The following is a 26432-nucleotide window of genomic DNA, read 5'->3' as shown; positions in this document are numbered from 1 at the left end:
TATCATATTCTGAAGCATTTCAAAAGATGATTTTGCCTATTCCTCACTGAGCTTGCAGTGCTCCTTCCTGCAGTCAACAAGCAGTAGCCTTCCTGAGGCGCCTGAAAAGTGTCTTCAGGAACTGAAAAGTTTGTGATGACTTTAGCACTCCCATAGAAATGAAACACAATTTCTCTGTATTTTCAAATTAACAGGAATCTTTCTCATCAAGGCCTGTATTTCATACACATTATATTTAGACAGTATTACTAAGGTGGACAGTTTATGACTTACATGGGCTAGGGAAATGGAACATAAAAGATATTCAAATATAGTTCATAGAATTTAGTATAATTCATGGAGTGTAATTCAGGCATGCTGTCCTGGTAGCCTGCTACTGTAAAATACTATTCTCACAGCTTCACAAGCAATCTGTTCCCTATCTTCAGCTTTCTTTTACATGGTGTATGTCAGGTCTGATATATCCCTGCCACAGGTTGATGGACTGACCTGAATGAGGAAGGAGAGAAGTAATGAGGTGTCTGAAAAGTATATCATACAAGGGCTAAAAACTCTAATTAAGATCATTAGAGTTGTTCTTCCATGGAAGGGCAATGCTTCAGGGAGTCTCTGAAGCCTTTGCTGTAATTACATGGGGCATAAAAATAAGATCCTTTATGGCTGTGATTTATACCATGTCAGTTTCAAAGCATTAATTTTGATCATGCAGAAATTGCTCTAACTCCTACCAGTTTGTCAGTAATCTAATTTTGATAAATCAGGGCATGTCTCTACATAAAAGAAACATACACACTCATCTGTCATAATTCTTCTTATCTCAGACTGGAGCCTTTTAAGGCAGTTCTAAGAGGAGGATTTTTCTGTAAGCCATGGCAACTCTCCTGCTCTTTGCTTTGAATTTTCTGCCTCTTCAGAGATAAAAATAAAAATAAAATAATTTAAAAAAAAAAAAGAGTATTTATTGGTTATATCAGGCTATATATATATATATATATATATATATATATATATATATATGGCTGGAATTTAGCCCCATAATTTGTACATTTATTTTATTCCTTTTTTTTATTATTATCTGCTTTCAAATTACTCCCTGTGAATATAAGCAAAATTTATGGCCAATTGAGAGGTGGGTCAAATGTTTTCATCATAGAATCTGCTATCGTACAATTGAGGAGCACATCTCTCATGTGTTCCAGAGCATCTTTTAGTACCAGTGGTAAAAGAAAGCAGTGTGTGACCATGGCAGATCCTCAAACCTTGACTTCAGCACTGAAGATTGCAGTGGTGAAGGGATGACCCAGAAATCACCCTAGATCTTTGATACATCAGGTTTGCCCTCCTGAATGTTCTCCGCAGTACTAAGAAAAGCTCCACCTGCCTGCCTATCCTTACTTTCAGCAGTGAAGAGGAAGCTGTTAACATGGCAACAGTAACTAGTTCTGCAAAGTGTTGTTACTGTATGTAAGCCTATGTTTTCCGTGTGCAATCCTGTCATTTTGTAGTTCTCGTATCTACAAAGATGTTTGTTTCAATTAAAAGATAGAAGTAAGCACGACTCCTTTTTATTTCTTAGTATCAGATCTGCTCAATGTTTCATGCTACAGTATTTTTACCTAAAAGGGGTATGCATTTTTACATAGCCATACAAAAGTGAGACCGTAAAATGCAAGAAGAGACACCCAGATTCTACATGCAGCAATTAGAAATCCTTTATGGCTGTTCCAGATTCTTTGAAATAATGAGGATAGATTTCTAGGGGAAGACAAACAAACAAACAAAACAAAAAGAATTTGAAAGTCTGAATGGCACAATATACTTGCACTATGGACTATTCTGAAATATTTCATCCTTTCAGCCTCTAGGGGGGACTATGTTTTCAGCGAACCTGTCCGTGAAGAATTTTCTTAATCTCCAGCAGGCAGCTCAGACTGTTGCTAATGCAAGCTGGAGTGAGTCAAGTGATTCTTGATTTGTGTGAACTACTTCTGTGGGGAAAATAGCCCGTGTCTGTAATGACCTTAGGGCCTAAAGGGCCGGTCTGAAGCCTCTGCAATTATTGCAGTCCATGGGCATCCTGCCTGCTACTGATTCACAACTGCAGGATTCGTTCCTATTAAAAAAGCATTCATGTAGCTGAAAGAAAAAAAAATGTCGGTGGAGAAATGCTGGATTTATAGCTATGGAAAATACTTGAAGTGAATGAGTGATGAGGTGGATTAAGTGTCATTTTGAATTGGGATTAACAAGTAAATTCTCATCCATAACTGTCTGGCTCAGAAAAAAAATAAATAAATCACCAGGATTCATCTTTATAAATTGCTTAAGGTGAAGGGAAACAACTGAAACGTTTGTGACACTTTGGGCCTGCAGAAACACTGTGAGTAAGGCTGTATGCAATTGCTCAGGCAAGGACCACATACTGTGGGCCACATCTTTTCCAAAAGCATCAAAACCAATTTACACTACTACTGCTAAATAGCACTGGCTCAATGCCTTTCTCCCCCCGCCCCTCAGGCTGGCCGTGCTTCTCCCTCTTATTCATTCCCAGCAGTGCTTTACCTCACAAGGAGTAGCCAGAGTGAAGGATGGCAACCATGTGATTTATGGGCTTACTATCTCTTCCATCATGTTTACACAGCTTACACTCAAAGAGGACAGCTAGGAGAGTATGGAGCTCACACATAAAATGAAAAAGATATTCTGCTGGGGGAAAGGGGAATCAAAAGAGATCCTTCCAGATTTCAGTGCTGCAAACACATCTGTAGGTTCAGCATAAAGCAGTGACTACAAAGGTCAGCATTTCAAAATGTGTCTTAAGAAAATGTTTTTGCAAGCTTTGTGGTGTAGATGGCTGGTATGTTGTATACTGTAACATTCAGCTTAATCTCCAGCGTGTCACATAGAGTCATCTACAACAAAAAAATGCCTGACATAACTTACAGCACAGGAACACACAAAACGAGCCTCACCAGGGTGGATGTTTATATAAGTTTATAGAACACTCTGATGTCCAATTCAGTAATCAAATAAAACTACATTTGAGGCACATTTCTCAGAAAAGCTACACATCTTTGCACTTGGGAGATTTTTCATTTCACTGAGCTCCGTCAGATAAATACTCCTGAAAAATAATAATAATAATAATAGATTTCTGATGATTATTTCTGCATGTTGCATTATCTGTCCTTTTATTACACTTTCCAGCTGTAGTTGCACAAACACTTATAGCTTTCTTTTCTTTGTAATCAAGGAACTTTCAAAGTGAGGCGGTGGTCACCTCCGGAGCCCCCCTTTCCCATTCATGGACTGCACAGTGAAGGCAGCAACAGCTGTGGGTTCACACACCGCCCTGAAAACAGTCCCTGTGATGAACTAAACAAATCCTTCCTGTAAAGTGAGGAGCAGTTCACTCACCTTTCTAATGCAAACCTGGCACTCTCTGAGTAATCGTAAAACATCAGACCGCGTAGTCCTGCTCTGGGTTTGAGGATGCGTACATAGGAAAACCCACAGAAAGACATCCTTCAGGATTCTGTTGTTGAAAGGCATCAGGTGTCCAAAAGCTTCCCTCACAAAACATTCTGCACGTTTCACACTGACACCTTTCCTTATTCCAAAACAGTAGTGTCCATTTTAAATGGACTGTAACAAAGCATTAAGTATAGCAGCTTTATGAGTAGCAAAGAGAGGTGCACAGGGCTGCATTTAACATGCCCTGATCAGGCAATGCTGTATTTTTAAACTTTAAAAGTAGGTTTTCCTTCCCCCCACCCCAAAGAAAATAATCTCAGAACAACACTTGTCTCCTCCTCATTAAGGAAATTTCAGCTCTATGCGGCAAGAAATCGTGCCTCAGAGCCACCGTTAGTTGGAAGGGACAGAAAACCACGCCTGAGCACCCCAGCGGCACAGGGGTCCCGGAAAGATTCCAGCGGATTACGGGGGTGGCACCCTGTGGGGCTTTGCTGACACGGGCATCTTTCGGGGCGAGGAGATGCGAGCCCTGCGCAGCCCATCCCGCTTTGCTGTGCTGCCTGCACCCCCCAGTGCCGGCGCTGCCCTCCTCCGCACGTCCCCCAGCACCGAACCCTGCCTCACTCCCAGCCTGCGGGGGCTCAAACCCCCACACAAGCGAAAAGCATTAAAGTGCTACGGAATCCATTATTCCCCAACCCCGGCCGCCCGGGCAGACACCTTGGCCATCCCCCCCGGGCGCTCGGCGCTCAGCCCCACGCTGCAGCTCCCCGCGGCCCGGCCCGGCCCGTGGGCGAGGTGTGGAGCGCGGGGGGGCCGCCGGAGGGCGGGGGCGGGCGGGAGCGGCGGGGCCGGCTCCTCCCTGCGCACAAACCCGGCGGCGCGGCGCCGGGCGTGCGGAGAAGCAGCCGCCGCTCCCGCGTTACTTAAGCGGGCAGGGAGCGTGCCGGCAGCCCCGCGGGGGGGGCGGGAGGGGGGAACCGAAGGGAGAACGGCAAACCCAAAGCATTCCGAGCTAAGCCGAGATGCGCCGTCCGTAACCCGCAGGCTAGGACAGGTTGTTCGTTTGGCCAAACACCTGAGCAATAAAGCACGACCGAACAATTGAGAGCGGGAGGGCGGGCAGACGGGGCAGCGCAAAGTTTGCCGGAGTTGGGGTCTGCCGGGGGGGGCGGGCGCGATGCCGCCCTGGCTGCTCGGTAGCCTCTGCTGCGTGCTGGCGGCGCGGGCGGCGCTGGGCGGCGACCCCGCGGGCGCGGAGGCGGCGGCGGCGGCGGAGGAGGAGGAGGAGGAGAAGCTGATCCGGGTGCTGGTGCTGCTGCCGCAGGACGACGCCTACCTCTTCTCGCTGGGGCGGGTGCGGCCGGCCATCGAGTACGCCGTGCGGAGCCTGCGGGAGAGCGGCGCCGGCCTGCCGCCCGGCTACGCCTTCCAGCTCACCTACGAGGACTCGGCGTGCGGCAACCGCGCCCTCTTCAGCCTGGTGGACATGGTGGCCCTGCAGCGCCGCCGGCCCGACCTGCTGCTGGGGCCCGTCTGCGAATACGCGGCGGCGCCGGTGGCGCGGCTGGCGGCTCACTGGGACGTGCCCATGCTGTCGGCGGGGGCGCTGGCCGCCGGCTTCGGGGCCAAGGGCGGCGAGTACTCTCACCTCACCCGCGTGGCCCCCGCCTACGCCAAGATGGGCGAGATGCTGCTGGCCCTCTTCCGCCACCACCAGTGGAGCCGCGCCACCCTGCTCTACAGCGACAGCAACCCCGAGCGCAGCTGCTACTTCGCCATGGAAGGCGTCCATGTGGTCTTCCAGGACGAGGCCTTCCACATGGCTGTGCATAGCTTCGACGAGACCAGCCGCCACCTCGACATCGATGATGTCGTTCGAGCCCTGCAGGCTGGCGAGAGGGGTGAGTGGCGGCCGTGCGGGGCGGGGTGTGGTACAGCGGGCACGCCGGTGATGGGTTGGTGGTTGGACTGGATGAACTAAGAAGTCTTTTCCAACCGTAGTGGCTCCGTGATGGAGCAGCGGGGCTGCCAGTGCCTCGCTGGTGCGTTTAGTGGGGACCGGAGCTGGAGGTGAGATGCTTGGAACTGAAAGTTGGGTTGGGATGTCCTCTGGCATAGGTGAGCCACGCACCCATGTGGGAGAAGTACCGCATGAGCATCCCTGGGCCACGTGTCCTGCAACTCCCGTCAGACCGGGACTGCCCTGAGCAAAGCTTTCCTGCATCAGGAAGCATGGACTGCCCTTGGGATTGCACTGGAATGGTGTTGTGGCACAGGAAGAAACTGGCTTTCTGCTAGAGATCTGTTGCTCATCCACAGCCGAAATTGCCCACATCTGCTCACAGATGCAGAGCAATGAATCTGTTGCTTGTTCTCAAGTTATTTCTTTTAGCAATCTGTGCAGATTGAAAGGCTGAGCAAAGGTGGCTTTTTCTTCACCCTGCTGTGTCCTGCCATGGGGATCCTTTTCCCTCTCCTTTTGTTAGAGACCCTGTGTAGTAGTTCATAAACAAAATATACGTTTTGTGTTATTGGTCATATTGGCACATATTGGCACATGTGAATGCTCAACCCATGAGAGTGTGCAGTTACACTGCCACCAGCTGTTACCAAAGCACATGCAGATAAATGGTAGAGTGATAGAATGGCCTGGGTAGAAAAAGACCTCAAAGATTGTCTAGTTTCAACCCCATACTGTGTGCAGGGTCGCCAGCCACCAGCCCAGGATGCCCAGAGCCACATCCAGCCTGGCCTTGAATGCCTCCAGGGACGGGGCATCCACAGCCTCCTTGGGCAACCTGTTCCAGTGCGTCACCACCCTCTGAGTGGAAAAACTTCCTCCTAATATCCAACCTAAACCTCCCCTGTTGTAGTTTAAGACCATTCCCCCTTGTCTTACAGCTATCCACCCTTGTAAACAGCACTTCTCCCTCCTGTTTATAAATGGCTTGTAAAGCATGCAAGAAAGTCAACCCATGGGCTGGCACGGCTGACTTAGCATCATAAAGTGGTGAAATTGTGAAGTACTTCAGGATGTACAAGTTTGTAGTTAAGTGTACTTCAAGGTGCGATTGTATCAAGCAGTGTGTGGATACATGGCTCATCTAAATGGACCAGCCATAAATTTCCACTGTAAGCTATTGCTGAAAGAAAAGAGGTGTCATTCAGTACTGCTGGATCAGGCTAAAGAAAGTCTTTGGCTGTTTTTCTAGTGGAATAGATGTAAAAAATACTTTGTGGTACAGTTATATCCCTGTTTGCTTAATATTTAATAAGTATAAAAACTGAGCAGATAAGGGTGATGCTGTGTCTGGCTCAGCTTTTGTTACCACGCTGCAGGGCTTTGACTTAGCAGCCTGGTGTTGGTGGTGTGTTTGCACTGCTGTGAAGTCTTCCATGCACTCCGGATGCTGTACAGGAGGACATAGCTGAGGCCTAGGGATATGCAGAGCTTTAACTCTTCTTTGTAGAATTGTTGGAGCAGATGCTTCAAATTGAGCTGTCCTAGGAACTGCCTGCCATTCAGGGAAAAATGCTGAATGCAGGTAAAGAAATGTGTGAGTGCTCAAGGAAACAGCTATGTGTCAGAAAGGTGCCTTTTTTCTTCTAATTAGCCTAACCTGGGTGTATGTTTGGCTTTCTTAGTATAGTAGTGTGACAATGGCAGGAGAAGACAAGTGTTTGTTCTTAGCCAGAGGGAGCTCAGGATGTCTGAATGAGCTATGGGAGCATGGCTGATGGGCTAAGGGCAAACCTACTGTTTGAACCATGCTTACACTCGAGGAAGAGAGAAGCTTAGTTTCAGCTCAGACTTAAATGCTTTGCTGAACTGAGACTTCTGATCCAGCCTTATTCTGTAATGTGCAAAGGACTGAATAAATGCAGCCCTCTGTGCTCCTTCTCTACACCTCTGTGCTGGGGGAGTGGGGTTCCTCCCTCCATCTCCAACTTGTTTTCTGGTCCATGCTGCTACTGAGAGATGCAGCAAGTGAGGTCTTTCTGCCTCTGCTTGTGCATTTCTATCTTTAAGGACTGACTACGCAGTTTGCCTTACATGTTCCTCTGGGTCTGAGGGGTGGTCCTGCTGCTTACCACATTTTCCAGGCTGTCATGACACTTTAAAAGTTGTGTATCTTGTGACAGATTCACCATGTGCCTTGGCTTACTGGGTTAGGTTTTCCTTTCTTCTTGGGATTCTTAAGAAATCATCCTGCAGGGCAGCAAGTCTGGTGGATGATGTGACACTGTCCAAAGCATGTCATTTCTGTTTAGGTTTTAAGGGCTCCACAACCACACCTATTGTGATACCATCCTGTGCTCTTACCCAGCACTCTCTGCTTTCTTGGAGATCACTACTGCGGTGGTTGTAACTTGAGTAATGAGGCTTTTCTGAACAGTTTTTAAGCCTGTACAAGATACGTGCACCCAGGCCCTCCCCAGGTTGAGAAAGAAGTCATCCCATCAGCTGGCCTGTGGAGATCCAGGCCCTTCTCCTTACCCGTAGGGTAGAGACTGGCCCCATAGGTTAGGTTGCAGCTGCAGGTTACAGTTCTATGATAGACATTAATTACATGGGTAAAGACAAGGGAGAGTTGGGAGAGCAGCAAGGAAACATAACAAAAGGAGATCTCTCACCTATCGTGAAATCAGGAACAAATTTGTTCCTGATGTTCATCTGGAAAAGATTTGGTCCAAATTTCATTGCGAGAAATTCTTTCTTCTTCTGCTTCATGCTATTATAGCTCACAATACTCATGAAATATGCCTTGTTCTGCTGCTCTGGAAATTGTTACATTGCTCAGCTGTGGTGGTCAGTAGGACAGAACTTTGCATGGTATTGCTCTCCTGACATGGGGGGAAATACCAAATGTGGTCCACCCCAGTGGTGCTTCTGAAACTTCATGCTTGTGATGGCTTCCAACCAGAGAAGCGATGAGAGAAGAGTCATTGTCTGAGTAAAAAGGCCAAATAGGCCAAATCTTAATTTCTTACAATAGCAAACACTTATAACCAGAAAAGTCAAATATGATTCTGATTCATATTTATCATGGGAGTGAAAATATTTGCATTCATTATCACAGTCTCTGAGCCCTGCCGTGCCTGACAGGATTCTTGGAAACATGCATGTAGTCATCCCAACAGCTTACAACCTTAATATAGGATGTAGCCACAAAGCATGCAATGACAAAACACTCTGCAACAGTCTCTTGTCGCTAGTTTCATACTGATAGTCCTATAAATGCATACAAAAGTTTATGGTATGAAGTGCTCCATACAAAAGATGTTTTTCTCCCTGTTGCTGAGATCCTGCTTTCTACCTGCAGGGTGGTGGGGTGGCAAGCAGCACAGTTTCCCCCGACCAGATTGGGAAAACGACTTTTCAGTCATCACTGTTACTCTAAAGAGAAAAACACATTAGAGATATAGAATAATGGAATCTTAGAGTTGGAAGGGACCTTTAAAGGTCATCTAATTCACCTCCCTTGCAATGAACAGGAACATGCGCAACTCAGATTGCCCAGGGTCTTATCCAGCCTCACCTTGAAAGTCTCCAGGAGCAGTGCCTCACCACCCTCACTCTTTTTCCTCATATCCAAGCTCAGTCTACCTGCTTTAAATTGAAGCCATTTCCCTTTGTTCTGTCACCACAGACCCTCCTAAAGAGTCTGTCCCCTTCCTTTCTGTAGCTCCCCTTTAGATGCTGAAAGGCTGCTATCAGGTTTTCTCGGAGCCTTCCCTTCTCCAGGCTGAACAGCCTCAGCTTTTTAAGTTTATCCTTGCAGGAGAGGTGTTCCATTCCATGGATCGTTTTTGTGTTGGAGTTGCACTCCAACAGGTTGATGTCTCTCCTGTACTGCGGACTCCACATCTGGATGCAGTACTCCAGGGGAGGCCTCACCAGTGCAGAGTAGTGGGGCAGAACCTCCTTTGCCCTGCTTGCCACACTTCTTTTGATGCAGTCCAGGATACTTTTGGCTTTCTGGGCTGCAAGAGCACATTGCTGGCTCTTGTCCAGCTTCCTATCCACCAGTACTCCCAGGTCTTTTTTGGCAGAACAGGACTCAATCCTTTCATCCTCCAGCTTGTATTGGCAGTGGGGGTTACCTCGACCCAGGTGCAAGATCTTGCACTTGGATTTGTTGAACTTCATGAAGTTCACCTGCACACACTGCTCAGCCTGTCTAGGGCTGTCTGGATATCATTCTGTCCCTATGGTGTGTTGACTGCACCCCACAGCTTGATGTCAGCAAACTTGCTGAGGATGTACTTGGTCCCACTGTCAGGGTCACTTATAAAGGTATTAAATGAGTGTCAGTCTCAGCATTGGTCTCTTGAGGACACCACTCATTACTGATCTCCATCCAGACATTGAGGCATTGACCACCACTCTCTGAACTTGATCTCACAGTAAGTTCCTTGACCATTGAACAGTCCTCCCACCAAATCCATATATTCCCAATTTGGAGAGAAGAATATTTTGGGGGACTGCATTAGAGGCCTCACTGAAGTCCAGATAGATAACATCAGGGCCTCGATGACATCAGTGTCTCAAACATGAGTTTGTGGAGGTATCTAGGACAGACCAGCCCACTGGAGTGGAGACTGTTGGACAGTGCTGTGCTGGATGGACATCAGATTTCTGCTTCACCTTTCCAAGCCCCTGCTACAAAATCTTACAGGATGAGACACTGTGGACTTGGTTTGCACACTCAGATTTTAGGCATGATTGCCTGAAGGTCTTTTTTACTGTTGAAGATCAATGGCGGCAGTTTGAGTATTCAAAAACTCCATATGCTGTCTCTATTCTTGGCCCCTGCCAGGCAAAAAGAGGGCTGGATTGCAGGGCTGAGGGCTGACTGTCATGTCCCAGGGGTTTGTCACAGCTTTCATCTCACTGAGTTTGGCATAGCACCTGCATGGAACACAGCTTCTGGGACTTGTAGGCACAAAGCCCCTGTTTAGGTTCTAGTCCATCATAAGTGAGGCTTTGTGGCACTTAATCCCATATCCACATTTAGTCTTCTGAGCCTAAAATTGGCTCTTACTTAACATCAAGTGCCCCATCATATGTGGCTGACTAGGATTATCACATAGTTATTGAAGATAAAATCATGTCTAGAGTAGATTTGTGCCACAGAATCCCTAGAAGCTGTCAAGGGATGGAGTGAAACAGCTGAAGAAGTGTTGCACCTCTACCATCATCACAAAGCAACAAATTCTAGACTAGGTACCTAAATGTCAGATAGCACGAGTGTAGGTAAAAATCTACACCAAATATCTCAAAAGAATTGAAATGGTAGTGACACTGTATCTTATTACTTAATCTTCAGATGTCTTATGTACACTTTGAAGTAATACTGAGGTTTATGGTTGCAATCAACTTTACAAATATATATAATAGAGGAAATTTGAAGGCAGAACTTTTCATAAGCTGCAGGAGTAAGAAAATTAGATAATGTGTGGCTCTACATAATTATATTCAGAGGAGATGTGAGTAAAATGTCACTCTATGTTTGATACCCATCTTCTGTCAGCAGTTTAGGTAATTAGCTCTGTTAGTTCTTTATGTCGTCATGTTTGTTGCAACACTGGGAGGACAGCTCAGGTCACTGTCTCTGGCAGCATTCATGCTAAAGAATCTGTTCCATAAAGTTCTTGAACTCTTTCTTATCTGTGTTTTCTGTTTTCTTCCACTAGTTGTAATCATGTGTGCCAGCGGTGACACAATCAGGAACATCATGTTGGCTGCTCATCGGCAAGGAATGACCAATGGGGACTATGCTTTCTTCAATATTGAACTCTTCAACAGCTCATCATATGGTAATGTTTTTCCTGCCCAAGTATATTGCAAAGTCTTTTGTAAGCCTGGTAATACTTTTAGATTTGTTAGTGTCACAACATGCTGCACTGAATGCACCACCATTTCTCCCTGTTTTTGCAGTTACCTTCTATTTAGGCTATAACATTGCAGAAATTGCAACTGAATGGATTACAGGATACTGAAGAATGGTTTTAAATTAAAAGAAAGTAGATTTAGATAAGACATGAGGGAGAAATTATTTACCCAGAGGGTCAGAAGGCCCTGGCACAGACTGCCCAGAGAAGCTGTAAATGCCCCATCCCTGAAGAAGTGAACATGGCTAGGTTGGATGAGGCTTTGGGTAGCCTAGTGTCGTGAAAGGTACCCTTGCCCTCAAGAGGGATTCAGAACTAAAAGGTCAGTAAGGTCCTTTCAAAACCCAAGCCTTTCTGTGATTCTACGAAATGCACTACAGGCATTATTGAGGGAAGGAATGAGGGCTGGCAATGAGAATGTGTGACTGCAGTTACAGGGTCTCTGGAAGGTACTTATATGCTAGGAGTTCCATACATCCTGTTTACTTCTGATCACAAATTGTATATGCAAAATTATCCAGCCCTGTTGTGCTGAATAGAAGGCACTGGCAAACAAAAGCACAGGCTGTCTAAATGTGCTAGGTTTAGATAGATAAGAGCAAATTACTTTGTTCCAAATAAATATGAAAAGATGTGTCAAGTTAAATTAGCTGAAAAATTAAATACATTTGCTTTTTTAAATACATCCCTCTTCAGTTACATCTGTTGTTATGGCAGTGCACGGTAGAGACTAAACCTAATCACAGCTGCCTCAGTGAAATGGAAGGCAGTACTGGAGCAATGTGTTTACTGACAGTTCTAAAAAATGTCATATGGCTGAAGCTGAGGGAAGTTTCTGTCCAGGAACCTGATTTTGGTGAAGTGTCAAAGTGGCTTTTGAACCAAGCAACTTCTTTTGCAGGTGCAGAGAAAATATTTTTCCTCCTGCAGCCTGCCCTAGCTAATTCAGAACAATAACAGATTCATTTTGAATTGAAAACCAGGTGGAAGTTGTCAAAGAAGGAAAACTTGTTTTCTTTCAATCCTTGAAAAGCTGATAAAGAGGAAAAAAAGACATTCACAGAAAGATGAGGTATTTTGTTTAATGAATCAGTTAATTTCAAGTTAAATTCTCCTACATAGACCTCATTATCCATCTATCACCCCTGAGATTATTTAAAGAAACGAACAGTGCTTCTTGTTGAAAATCTCTATAATGAACATGTGTTACTGCTTAAATTCGGAGTTGTAGATATTTAAAGAAGGAAAGATAACACTACATGTGTCTTCTAAGTTGGCTAAGGAAGTGCCAAGTTCTACCAGCCAATAAGGAAATTACTTCAGTAACTAAAAGATAAATTTGCAGACCGAGATCAAAGCCAATGATTCAAGTCAAGGTGGTCTGTTTGGTCTGGTTCTGACTGAAATTGAGAGTGACTTCATCCCTTGTGTCGTAAGTGAACCATTTGTCATTGCAGCTTCAATCAGGACCAGTCTAAAAAGGTGAAGGTTTACTCATGTCAGCAGTCACAAAACTGGCCTTCTGTAGACTGTGGGAGCTTTGCAGACTTGATTTCACTTCTGCCTAGAGATCATTGATCATATAACCCTTCTGGCTGCTGCTAGTGCTTCTTACTGCTGTGCTGCTGCTATATTTCATCTCAGAGAGTGAAATTTAATTAGAATTGATTCATCTGGCCCCAAGTACAAGTCTGCATGTGAGCTGGGCTCCCTTTGGAGTCACAGGAAAAAGTTAGGCACCCCTGGGTGATGATTCACCTCATCCTGAAGTGTCTGAAATGGCCTGGATGAGTTGCGCCTTAACACTGGTGATTTTGTTACTTGGATGAAGCAAGCAGAGTGACTGGCTGGGTTGTAGAGGCACTTTTGGAGCAGGAGTTTCTTGTGTAAGAGCAGCAGCTGCAGGAGGTATGCTGCTGCATTTTGTAATGTGTTTTGCATTTCAGGATGGTGTTGACTAGGAGGGAATGTTGCAAAAGCCCCTAAGAGGGATGTGCCCATTTGTCTTGGAGGTCTCAGCATCCTCCTCCTTTGTGTTACAGTTAGTTCAGTCTACTTATCGCATTTCCAAGGGATAAATTACAAATATCTGCCTCCTGTCTGTGTTATCAGAAATTCCCTGGTGCTTCTATGGAATAATTCTTTTACTCATTTTTTCTGTTTCTTTGTGAATTTTTCCAATGAGGAGCAAAATAACTGTTGGAAAATGACTTGAGGTGGTCATTGCACACTGGAAGCAAATGTGGTAGGGAAGTGTAGAGACATTTTCTGTGAAGTCCTTGTTCCCAATGGCAGGAGGTGCTGGAATTTTAAGAGGCACATGATTTAAGAGTGGATGTGACAGACGGTTGGCATTTTCTCTTTAAGCTCAGATGACTGTGTTGCAGTTTGTTGTTGCCCTCTGTTCTGAATATTTTTAATTTTTCATAAGAGCAGACACATTTAATGCCAAGACTGCAATAATTGCAGATAAGTACTGTGGCAAGACTATATCCCACAAAACAATCCATGAAGGAATTTAAATATGGAAATTATTTTAGGAACTCTGTTATGCAAGTGAAACTTCTTGTTCCCAGTGTCACTATTTTTAAAAATAAATATGTATGATGCCCAAGACAGAAATTTATTCACATTCCAACAGTGCTATCGTTTTTTTTAATGTGAACCCACTCGTCTTAGTAGTTTGCCTTAGCAAACCCCTCCATGTTACAATCTCTGTCATACTTTTCAAGTGCTGCATCTCCAAAATGCAGGTACCCAACTGGGGCAGAGGTTTTTCAGCTTTAAGGCTCCAGCAAGGTTTGTGTCCCTTTCTGTATCTTCCCATTTATTTCTTTTCCAAAGGCAGTAAAAAGGACTCAGTACTGGCAAGGAGGGAAGCAGTGCTGCCACTCAGGGCAGAATTGTGCTACAGGATTTTAGCTGCTGTCCAACCTGATATACATAGTTTTGACCCTAAACCAAGTCAAGTTTCTTGAGTTTCTTCACAAGAGAATGAAAGAGCTGCAAAAAATAGCTGGTGCAAAAAAAAATTACTGCTCCTGACCAGTCCTTGCTGATGCTGAGCTGTGATAAGGCTTTCCTGGGGTGAAAGAGAGGCAAAAGAGCTTTCATTTAATGAGAATATTTTTCAGGGCACAACTGGGCTTGATCCCCCTGCCCTGTGCTGTGTAATGGGATCAGCCTTTGATCCAAAATCACCACAAGGAAAGCGATTTTCTCCTCAGGGGTGCAAGTCCTTCATTGGTTTCTCCATGCTCTTTGAGGAAGCAGAGCAATTTTTCCATTGCCTTTATTGCTTGTTGGTTTTGTGTTTGTTTGTTTTTGTTTAATAAAACAAAATCCCAGCAGCAGTACCTGGGATACTGGGGAAAAAACACAAGCTCAGTATTCACCTGCTTTAGGAGCACCTGATGGCTCTTGTACATGAATTTGCTCTCCCACAGGTGCTCCTTGCAGGCAGTAGTGCTATGTAAACATCTCTGAGGGTTTGACTCCTGCACTCTGTTGTCACTATGCCATTAGCATCTTACTTACTATAAATAAAAAGTTATTTATATATTTAAGCATGGAGTTCCTCAAGCATTTACCTGTTTTGGTTCAGACAGCATCATGGTCCTCTAAGCAAGCAGAGGAGCCACATCCACACTTATCTCAAGGTCATGTGTGCTTCCTGGTCACCTTTGGGTGCTTAGTATTAGTCTTCATCATTGTTCATTCAGCTGTGACTGGGAGTTTCTCACTGTTGTTCTAAAAATAAAAAGATTGTCTTGCTTTTAATTATTTCTAAGTGTTTAAAGTCACACTGCTTAGGGCTATCACTGTTCTCTCTTTTGTTAATTTTTTTAATGCAAAATAGCACAGAATCTGACCCAGGGCAACCTTTTCACTGTGAAGCTTTAGACTGGGTTTCAGGACCTCTCAGCATCAGTGCTTATTAGACAGAAGGATTTTCCTGCTATATAGCAGCGAGTCAACTGTCCTGCTTTTAAAATTCTGATTACTTCACTGGTATTCTGAGTTAAATCTTCTGTGACTAAAAAGAGGCAAATTCAGCAGAGGCACAGAATCCTGATTGTTTGTATTTCTTTTCCATTAAGAAAAACGATGCACTGACAGCTGCTGCAACGTGGTTTTCTCCTTGACCGCAGTAGGAGAGCTGTCAGAGAAGCAGATAGAGCATATGCCTCCCATTGAGGGTGTTGATCGTACTATTGACTTTACTGGAGCCTTTCTGACTGCCCAGGACTGAATAGTGTTGCCAATGAGGTGACATGAAATAAAAGCTTTGTGGTGCAATCCACCCTCACTTGTAACTTAAATTTCTGTGTTCGAGATGTGGCTTGTTCTTTGCTCTGAGATGTATTCTCATCATATCTAGACTTCAGCCCACCCTTTAAAAATAAGCAAGCACAGCATGGGCATAAAGCTGTCTTTCCATTTGTGAATCTACTTCCCGTCAGCCATTCCTCACTGCCTGATTTCCGTCTACTGGGGGAGGTTCAGTTTTGCCTCATACACTACCATCTGCCTAGCATTTGGGAACAGGAACATTGAAATGGAAAAAGGAAGGTGGTCCTGTAGTAGAATCTAGTTTGGAGCTGAAAATATGCTTGTTTTTCCTTTAGGAAATGGCTCTTGGAGGAGAGGAGACAAGCATGATCTTGAAGCAAAGAAGGCATACTCATACCTCCAAACAATCACACTGCTGAGGACTGTGAAGCCTGAATTTGAGAAGTTTTCCCTAGAAGTGAAAAGTTCTGTTCAGAAGCAAGGTCTGCGTGAGGATGACTATGTAAGTACTTGGCAGCAAACTTCAGGTATTAGCATCTCTTTCAAATAACACTCACTCTTAAAACAAAAGTAGCAGTGAGTCCTCCTCGGAAAAGAAACACCTGTGTTCAGTTCTAAAAAGCTGTCTGTTGCCTACATAATGTTTTCTTTTTCTCTTTCTTCCCTGAAGATAAAGCAAGCAGCAGCTGGATTAGATGTGTTTTGGTCTGCATGCCATTGTCTATGAGCACTTCTGTGCTCATCCTAAATGTTTTGTTAGCAGTCTACCTTCCATGTGTTGGAGAATAAACTTTCCAAATATGTTAAGAAAGAGGTGATGCTCGAAGAGAGTTTGATCAGTCTTCAGCTGCAGGAAGGGAGGGCTGTAAAATGAGCAGTTCATTGGGAATAATGGCTGTCGGGGAAAAAGCTTGAATCTGTTGCAGTTCAGGGTGTGAGACAAATCTTTTTTTGCTATTACACATGCCTACAAAGAGAGGAATAATGAACCTATGAAGTCAGGCAACGTTTTCATAGAATCATATTTTGACTTTGTAAACTAAAGCAGTATATTATGCTGTTTTTTAAGCAAATTCAAATGTTGCTGGGACTATGAAATTAATATTGTGCAGAAAGGCTGAATTTGTTTGAAAGCTGTCATCTTGGCTGAAAGAAACAAGAGAGAGACATCCAGAGCATTCCTAAGGGAAGACTTGAGGGAATTTATGCTCCAAATTAAAGAAAGTAACTCAAAACTCTCATTTGCTAGCTTCCACATAGATACCTGCCTCAGCTTTTCAAGAATTTTGTGTCTCTCCCCTGTGGTGGTATCATCTTCTAGTTCAGAGCACAAGTGTGGATTTACTTTATTGAAATCACATCAGTAGTTTATATTGTAAAAATGGAGCTTTCACAGTGTAGGAAAATAATCTTTTGTTAGCATTCTTTGCCTCACGTTACTAGAGAAATCCCATCTGGCAAGTTCAAGGTGCTGCACACTGAAGAACCTACTTAGTGTGTTTTGAACAATGCATGGAACAAATTTGTGCAGTTCCTCCCTTTTCCCTCTATGTGCCTTTTTGCAGATGTCACCTAGTAAGACTTGTGTCTTGAAAAACTGCCATTTGTTCTTGTTTGTGGTTGGTGAGAAATGCAAATTTTAGTATTAAAGATCCAGTCACCCTTGAAGAGTCTCAGTCATAATGTTTTCTGGCATTTCTATTGCATGCCGTGTGACATTTTCCCAGATGAAAGTAGGTTTAAACTGCTGAGAGCTCAGGATGCTGTCTGCCCAGCTTGTGGATGGCAGGCCATGTTAGGGAAGACGATTTAGATCAGGAAGCTATGCTGTTCTGTAGGATGGGAGCCCACTGCAAACCTCGAGCCAGTTCAGCATGGGTGCTGAGTTAAGGCTGCTGGACAGATAAAAGTTGTGGTGTGGTCAGGCAGAAATGCATCCATTGTACCCCCCAGTGCCAACGGGGAGAGATTTTGCAAGCTGGCTGTTGGGCAGACTCCTTCAACGTTTTTGTACTTGCTGCTGGAAGTCCTTCTTCCTCAGGCTGTGGTTGCTTATATAATCAGATTTCTGTATTGGCCGTGCTCCTGGCAAACTCAGGGCAGCTGCAGGGTTGGGGCGCCTGGCTCCCCACTGCCTCAGCATCAACCCGTCTAGCTCAGAAGGACGCTTCTTCATTTATCCTCTTCCTACCCGGGTTACAGAGCCTTTCACCTTGTTCCAACTGCTTCTGTGCCCAGAAATATCAGCCTTTGCCAAGCAGTGGCTCGGGGCTCCCACTGCTGATGTTTCTACTTGTCTGCCCACTTTGCCACTTGGCTTTATGAACACTTCCCAGAGGGGATGGGAGAACAGAGGGAGGACTCATGATTTGTCTACACACACTGCAGTTTCCTCTTGGCAGAAACGGCAGTTCTTGACTTACAGGAAACTCCTGGTGGAGGCTGTAGGGATTTGGGGCTCCCACCGAGCAGCTACCAATCTTGACTGTGAGGAAGAGAAGTTAGGAAAAGCAGGGCAGAATGTCCTGGTATTGGGTGCTTAACATGTATACAACAAACTCTCCCAGATCTGCTTCTTCATAGTTTTCCAACATAGTGGGGAAATACAGCCTAAGGGCACTAGCCTTGGGTTGAATATAACAAAAACACTATGAACGTGTTACATACACATGTGAACTTTTATAAGATTTGTGGTGCAAAAGCACTTATGATGGATTTTGCCTTTTTTCCCAGTTTTGACAGTGAGAAAGAGATGGTTCATATTCCCTTAACTGATTGTCTTGCTGCCACGTTGAGAGGGAAACCATTTCAAGGAGAAATAAAAAAAAAAAAACCCTAAACTTAGGGTCAGTTCCTTCCTCTCTGAAATATATGTGTGTAGTGGACAGACACCTCATTAACAGTACTTCTTTTGGCAACATAGGAGGAAAGTGGCAATGTTAACCTCAAAGCCTGCTGACCAGGGCTGTTTTCTCCAAGGGAAGCTCTCTGGGGAGAGGTCATTCAGCTGAGTAGGCTGGGAGGTGACAGGAACATATTTTCTCTGCTGGATTCTGCTCCTCAAAACAAAACCTGTGGGGAAAGATGATCTGTGGTACAGTCTATCTCAAGTCCTATCAGCGGTTGTTGAAATATAATCCTCATCCTTTTCTGCAAGCTGTGTCCCAAGAGGACAAATTCAGAGAAATTTGGATTTGAACCATTTAGTGTTTCTGCTTCTCCGTTGTGTGGATTTTTGCAGTGTTATGGGAAAAGTGGGCCCTGGATCTATGGCCTGAATTATCTCATAGTGACTCTAACACACACAAAAAAAAGTAGTTAGGTCTGCCATTTTGTCCTGGCCTCTTGCCAACACTAATCCTAAAGGCATTATTATCTAGTAAAAAACAGTATCATAAAAATGGAAAATAACCAGATGACAGAAGGAAAGATAAGGCAGACAGAAAGGGCAGAGTCCTAAAACAGCAGCTGTCAAACTGCTGGACTGGAGAACACATGTGGCCTTTTGGAGGACTGTCAGGTCAAAGAGTGTTGGTCATCCTCATCTCCAGCTGTGAAATCACACAGAAATAAGAGGGGAAAAAAATCAGGAAATGTGTTCTGGGTACATCTTTTCCATGTCAGAAGTTGCTGTTGTTTTTGCAGGGGTGTTGCACTGTGATGGTGGGGAAAGTAAAAGAATCTGCATCTTTTGGGTGAGCGGGAAGGTGTGAAAAAGGCAGTTTCTGTCAGGGAATCTCTGTTGAGTAGGAAGAAGTTTCCTTAAACACTTTTTAACAAAACAGCAGTGAAATTTAAGGGATATGAAGAGGTTCGGAGAAGCTATCTTAGAATTATCTGGATAGGCAGTAGCTGTAGAGGATAGCATTCTCTGTCTGCACTCTCCTGTTGCATGATTTCAAGAAGCACCACATTTTTGGTAGAAAGCCTGATCATTTTATTTTCTGCTTACTTAGAGGCTGCTTTCTATAAAAAATATACCAAAAGTGGGATTCGTCCCAAAAATATGTTCAGATACAGAGTTCAGGCATAGAGACAATACAATTGCTTTATTGTTGTTAGAGCATTTTAATCACTTCTAATGTCAATTTATTACCAAGATACTAACAGCAACATGGGCTTTCTGGAGCAATTGTGACCCTTGGTTTAACAGCAGACTATGGGACTAGCTCTGCTTGCAGACCTGTAGCCTAGATTGGGCAGCGATGGGAATTGCGTGCTTTTACTTGACAGAAGAATTTGGAACTGTCTTTGAATTGGTGTGTGCATAACTCCCTACAGATATTCTAGTTAAAAATGTTTATGAATAAATAGTGTTCAGTTAAAGTATACGCATAAGCCATTTTTATTAAATAATGATGAACACATAATGAATTGGCAGTACAGAGCAGTTTGGAAGTTCTTAATGCATCTTCTGTTCTTGACTCAGGCCTAGGATTCAATAAGCGCTTTTTTTAAGTCTAACCCAGTATTCTGAGCTGGGATGATTTTACAGCCTGGGATATTTGCTCTTCTGAGGTTACAGACCACCCATGGCTTGTTTTTTCTTCTCATGTAAAAGCTGAAAGTGCAACTAATTAAATATTTCTGCCGTGTTAACTACATGACAGTATTGTTTGCTGGGTGAATGTGCGGGGTTTATCCTACTCACAGACCTTTTTGCAGCTCTGAAAATGGACTGCAGGAGGAGGGAACTGCTGCCCAATTTGCGTGTAAATCTTACTGAAAGAATGAGCACAGAGTCAGAGCTACATAGATTAATTAGATCAGCGAGATGCTACTACCCTTTAGAAAGGGCGAGTCTGTTATTTTTTGGTTTTAGCCTCCTGAAATGAGAAACGATCAGCGTCAGAACTGTTCAAGCTCCAACAGTTAACTACAAAAGCTACGTGGGAGGTAGCTATGCTCATAAAGTTTATCATCCCATCCACAACATCCGTGCCAGACTCTTCCCTGTGTGTATTCCTTACGTCAGCCTTTTAATTAGGATTGTATACCAGCTAAGATAAGCGCTGGGAGAAGCAAGCAATTCAGTCATGTCACTGAGAGAGATGGTAAAAGTGTAACGTATTCAGCAGTGTATGTCCCACTTGTGTTTTTCAGACATAACCAGGCAAGATTAACGGCAGGGAAGGCTTTTGTGTCTCTTCTGACTGCACCAGAATGGGGGAGAGTTTGGGGGAGATTTTTTAAAACTCTGCCAGGGAATAATTTGTTCAAATGAATAGGTCTATTCAGCTGCTGAAGTGCTTTGCTAATTGTTCAACAGATTAAAAGCAAACCACAAGCTGCTTTCAGCAGCCGGAAAAAAAAATGGGTTCACATGCCAGCTTATTAACGAGATGATTTCTATTTGTAAAACATATTTAGGATTTTTGAGACCAGCTCCTCACGCTTTGAAATTAATGGCACTTTATTTCAGTTTCCATAAGAGCAGCGTTGATCTCTGCACTGCTAATTTGCAGACACGTTTGGGTTTGGGTTTTTCTGCTGAAGATAATTGTTTCTCAATAATGTGAAAGATTTCTGTCTTCCACACTGGAGTCTTAAGGAAAACTACAGTGTAATAGCATGTTATTTGCAGTTAACAGATGTCATAAAAGAAAGAAATTATTCTTCTCTTCCAGGGGTTTTCTGTTTAGATTCTTCTAGTCTGTCTGAGCATATTTTTGAAACTGTCCAAACTATGAATGAGATAAAATAAAACTGTAGGTATATCTGAAAATAGTAACATCTGAACTCTTCGGGAATGTAGAAGTTTAGAATTGATTCTTCATATAGATGTTGTATATTTTCCATAGCCCTATGTTTCCACTTTGGTTTCACAGACATTCACATTCCACTTTACTAAACAGACACACAGACATTTATGGGCAAGGCACTGTTCCTTTGAAGAACCTGCTAGAAATGCACCTTATTCTCCACTAATAAAGTGTGAAAAATATGTCTCCCAGCAAAACTGTTTTTGTTTATAAGGTGTCCGCATGCTATTTGCATTGCTAATGATCCAAAAGCTAGTATGTCCCATTAAAATCTTATTTACATTTATGGGGATTTTGCTGCTGATTTTAAGTAGTCCACAAGTTTGCCTCTGTGGTGTTTGAATGAACTCAGGAAAAAAACTCTGCCTCTTGCTTTGTGCAAGATGACATTTGGAAAATGACAGACTTTTGTTAATAGATTTTTGTTTGTTTGTTTGTTTTTGCAGGTAGTAGATTTTGCCTGCCCCTTTCCTTAAGTAAATTGTGAAAGTAACACTGGGTTGAAAGCTTCTTTTTGAACTGTAAAAAAAACAAAAGGAAATAAAAGAAAAAAAAAAAATCAAAGCCAACAACAAGCTCATGTAAGCCATGCATAAAGTGTGTGCTGTGTTGCGATGCTGTTGGTAGCAAGATGCAGTACAAAAGTAGTGTCCTGGGTGGGAAGCTGCCTGCTGTGTTCTGACAGGAGACACCTGCGTGGCTCACCTCAAGCTACAGAAGAATATACAGGGCAAAGATTGCAGTATTTTGTTTCCTTTAGGGATATTAAAAAAGGGGTGATTCTTCTGCACCCAAATTGTGTATCCCTGCTTAAAGGGCTGCAGGGCAAAAGACCTGCTGCCTTCCCAGGGGCAGATCCTACACTGTGTTTGTTCAGTAAAGCTTTCCTGTTCTGATTTGGGCTATTGATACTACAAAATCCATCCCTAAGAATAGAGGGGACATTCAAGTGACAGTCTTCCAGGAAATTTTACAAAGGTAGAAATCAGTAATGCCACGTCTGTGAGCTCTTACTATGCTGACACGCTCTCTGCCAAATGCTGGAAGCTCACACTACCTGAAGGTAGCACTACGACAGGCCCTATCCTCCAAGGTCATACATCTTTTAACTGTAGAGGGGGACATAGCAGCCCCCACGCCTTAGTGCTATCACCACATGGAGAGAAGTGTTAAGGAGCCAGCTGAACGCGTTTTGTCAGATATTCATTATCCAAAGGAAAAAAAAAGAAAAAGAAAAAGAAAAAAAAAAGTTGTTTACTTTTCAAATATTTGGAATGGAAACAATTAATAGCTACCTTGGGGGTTTGCATTAGTTCCGTGCCATTGAGGTTTACAAGTCAGTATGCCCAGTTTCTTTGGTATTTAATGGTAAATTATTCATTTCTCCCCCAGTACCTGAGTTTGGGTCCAGGACACGCATGCCCCAGGGTGCCCTGCAGACGGGTGGCTGGTGCCAGGTAGGGGAAGGCCAAAGTTCAGGCTTCTGCCAAGGAAGGATGCAATCATGGATTTCTTTCATGCCAGCAAAGCTGTTGCAGCCCTGGGGCTTTTAGATGAAAGGAGCAAGGGATTTAAAAGAATTGGCTGCCTGTGATTTTTTTCTGAAACCTGCTGTCTGTATGCTGCAAGGAGTTTGTTACCTGCGTGGGTGAGAGCTGTGGGGTCATGTCTGACTGTCCTTCCAGGAGGAGGAGGTCAAGGGTGAGCCACTGTGCTGAAGCTGATGAATCCTATTTTTGTGTACCTGTTCCTCACCCAGTACTGAATAAGGAGCTTAAATGTCTAATCCTGCCTCTGAGGATCCTTTTGAGCTAAGCACCACTTTTGCCTGTGCCTAAATGTTCCACCTTTATCCAGACCTTAACGACAATTTTTAAACCAAATGCCATGTTGGATAGCTTTTGCTAACGTGCTGCAAAGCAGAAAAAACATTTTCCTTACATAGCTCAGTGAGCAAATGTGATAAACTTATGTGGCTTTTTATCCTGTTGAATTTTTACCAGCCCACCCTCATAGTATTTGTTCACAAGCTAACATACCACAGGTAAATTCAGTTTGAGCTTGAGTTTCCACAACAGTGATTTAGTGGTTTTTGCCTGAGTTTTGCATGAGAACTGATGTTATCTTGAGAGTCCCTCGTGTAGAAAATAAAATACTTCTGTGATTTTTGTGGTTTGGTGATAAAGTTAGAAGTCTAAAACTCAAAACAATTGCACAAAGATAAACAGTTAACAAAAAATGTCCTTCCTGTTTGTCCTAGCTCTGCATTTATTTAAACTAGTTAGCTTATTTTAGCAAGTGGAATTGATTTTTTTCAGTTGAGTGACTCTGTCATCCTGAAAACTGAAATATATTCCTGCTTGGAAAGCCAGCTAACTCACTGGCGTTTAAAACCTAATATCTAATGAAAGTACCGGTGTGGTTTTTCGGTTACAAGATGTTTATCTGCAATTAAAATGTCCTTGCACAAAATGCTAACTTAAAATGTAAGCATTCATTCCAACTGTACAACAGGTCATCATCCAACTACCAATGGGGTCGTTAAAATAGTCTCTTTATGACAAGCATGTTTTAATTTCTGTGTGTTCCTCTCCGTGCTGAGAAGAATAGCCTGTTTATTATCTCTCATGTTTTGCCACTGTGAGTAGAAGTACAGATTCTGAATGTAGTTCTGTAACTCATCACATGAATGACTGTTAGAAGGCAGGAAATCCTAAAACTGTCAGATTTTTCAAACAACAGTTTTACCTTTTACAGTTAACATCCCTGCAGCATTCAACCAGTGCTTATATAATTCTGTGTGCTAAAGATCCTTGGTGTTGATCATTTACACTTAGAGATTTGTTGTGAGTATGGTGAGACGTATTCCACCTCAGTTGTGGGAATCCATTAATACATACTCTCATTCTTCCTGAATAGGTAGCTTGGAGTCCTTGGAGAAAATGAATACTGTGTATGTAAAGTATACATGAAGGAAAAATTCCCCTAAATGTTTACTCTGAAGGTAGCTCAGTTCTGGTACAAAGCAGTGCTGCATAACAGCTATAGCAGTTGTACTCCTTTGAGACCAGCATTAAAACACAGTATAGAATCCAAACTACAGATTGGTAACGTGGCTGAAGTCAGCTTGCTGAAGAAATCAGCCTGTTTGGAAGAGCCAGGAATAAAGCCCATAGAGGATTGCAGAGAGGAAATATGTCTCCAGAAATGTTCCTGATCCCCAGACTGGGGCTGTTCTCACTCGCCATCCTTGTGCTCTGGCCATGCTTCTGGAGGTCAGCAGAGAGTCCTGGGCTGGGTGATGTCAGACAGCGGAGTTTGGTCCAAAGTACATGCAGAGCAGCGACAGTGAGAGCCCCTTTACGTGAGCTGACTGCGGGTAAGGCTCTATCTAATCTGCTGAGCTGGAGATTCCCGTGCCTGCATTTAATGGAAAGAGCAGGTTTGGGTTACGTCTGGAAAGCTCTCTACGCAGGCTGTTGGCAGCAGTCGCTAGGTGTTTAAAGCTATTTCCTAGATGATGATGCAAGAGGATTGCAAGCAATAAATAAGAAAACAATGGGCAACTCTCAGAAGCAGCGTGGTGGTGGGGCTCCTCCATGCACTTGCACATTGGCTGGACTGCATCGTGCAATGCCAGAGTTTTGCAGTGAGGCTCCCCTGCAGTCTAGCACTGAATAGGTCTCTGCTTCAATTCACTGCTGAAACAAAAGAGCAGCTTGTGGCTGCTCTGGCTGGATGACAGTAAGTAAATCTCCCGGTTTTTCAAGAATAGGGTATTAAGCAAAACAAGGAAGACAGCATAAAGAATGAGGAGGAGATAGAAGAGCTGAGAGATGGTTCTGTAATTAGTTTTCTTCCCCTACCAAGAAAATAAACTTTACTGACAAAATCCCTTAACTCTCTGAAGTCAGTGGCTTTTTCTATCTTAAGTAAATCTCAGTTACTAGTCGTTAATGAATGAAAATAAAATAAAATTTAATTTATTTTATTTCAGCAGACCAGCTTCTGGTTTACATCAGGCTTTGAAGTAGGTGGGAGTTTTTCACTGTGTTGCAGGTGGTATGTCAGGTGAAGCATCCCCTTGTCTGGTGGAACAAGGGTTTGGTACAGCGAGGCAGCCCTAGCTAGAGATCTGGGCAGGGAGAAAACCTGGGAGAGAGGTTCATTCCCCTTTCTTCTGCGACTGAGAGTAGACACAATTGATGCACGAATCAGTAGGAGCTGGGATCTGTCTAAATATTTTGTTTCTAAAAAGATGTTTCCAAGCTCTTTCATGCTGGAGGTCAGCAGCAGATTTGCTACATTGCATTGCTTACTCTCAGGTGTAATCACATTCCTGTTTCATCCACCTGTGCCTTCTCTCTGACACTTCAGTTGAAAACTCCTGTGTCATGCCTTAGAGAAAGGCTCACATTTCCATCTCCAGTGCATTCTGTATCATCGCTGTACCAATACCAGTGAGGAGATGAAGAAGAGTAGGCAACCTTCTTGGAAGAAGCCAAGAAGTTAAGGTTAAAGGCTGTGATATTTTGTTCAACTTCAATGCTAATAATTTGTGAAGACTGATATTTTCGCCTGTAAATTTAAAGCATAGTATGATCCTCACTTTGCAGAATTCCCTAAGAGAATAGCATGTGCCTCTGTACGAATAGGCTCATTTGGATTTCTGCATGCATATTGTCTTCCTGTAAAAGGCTGGATTCATGCTCCATTGAGAAATGCAACAGCATCTGAATAAAATAAGCAGGGTGATTTATTGTTGTATGATATCTCTTCACACTTGGGAATGCTCATCATCTTCTTCTAAGTGGTGATATGGAATCCAGCTTGGGAAAATTATTTGTCATTTTGAAAACCAAGTCCTAAGCTCTGGTATAACGACTTCTTGAGCGGGTGCCAGCTTATGTGTTTACACAGAGTTGGTATCAGTGAGTACACTGAGAGTTCATCCTTGGTTGCATCTCTGTTACCCAGAATTTTTGCATAATGTCATGTGTG

The 26432-nt window shown here is 43.6% G+C and overlaps 1 protein-coding gene across 2 annotated transcripts in view; it reads left to right on the top strand.

Annotated features, from left to right (window-relative positions):
- The first annotated feature begins 4531 nt into the window (after window positions 1-4531).
- The window catches only part of NPR3 (natriuretic peptide receptor 3), a 37280-nt gene continuing 15379 nt past the window's right edge, over window positions 4532-26432 (top strand). For both annotated transcript variants that reach the window (XM_072359238.1, XM_072359239.1), the window contains exons 1-3: window positions 4532-5381; window positions 11179-11301; window positions 16005-16171. In XM_072359238.1, the coding sequence (XP_072215339.1) occupies window positions 4658-5381; window positions 11179-11301; window positions 16005-16171 (1014 nt within the window). In that variant the 5' untranslated portion in view covers window positions 4532-4657. The remainder of the gene's footprint in view (window positions 5382-11178; window positions 11302-16004; window positions 16172-26432) is intronic.

This window comes from Excalfactoria chinensis, chromosome Z (assembly GCF_039878825.1).
Source record: "Excalfactoria chinensis isolate bCotChi1 chromosome Z, bCotChi1.hap2, whole genome shotgun sequence".
Taxonomy (NCBI): domain Eukaryota; kingdom Metazoa; phylum Chordata; class Aves; order Galliformes; family Phasianidae; genus Excalfactoria; species Excalfactoria chinensis.
This window is presented reverse-complemented; position numbering and strand designations above follow the sequence as displayed.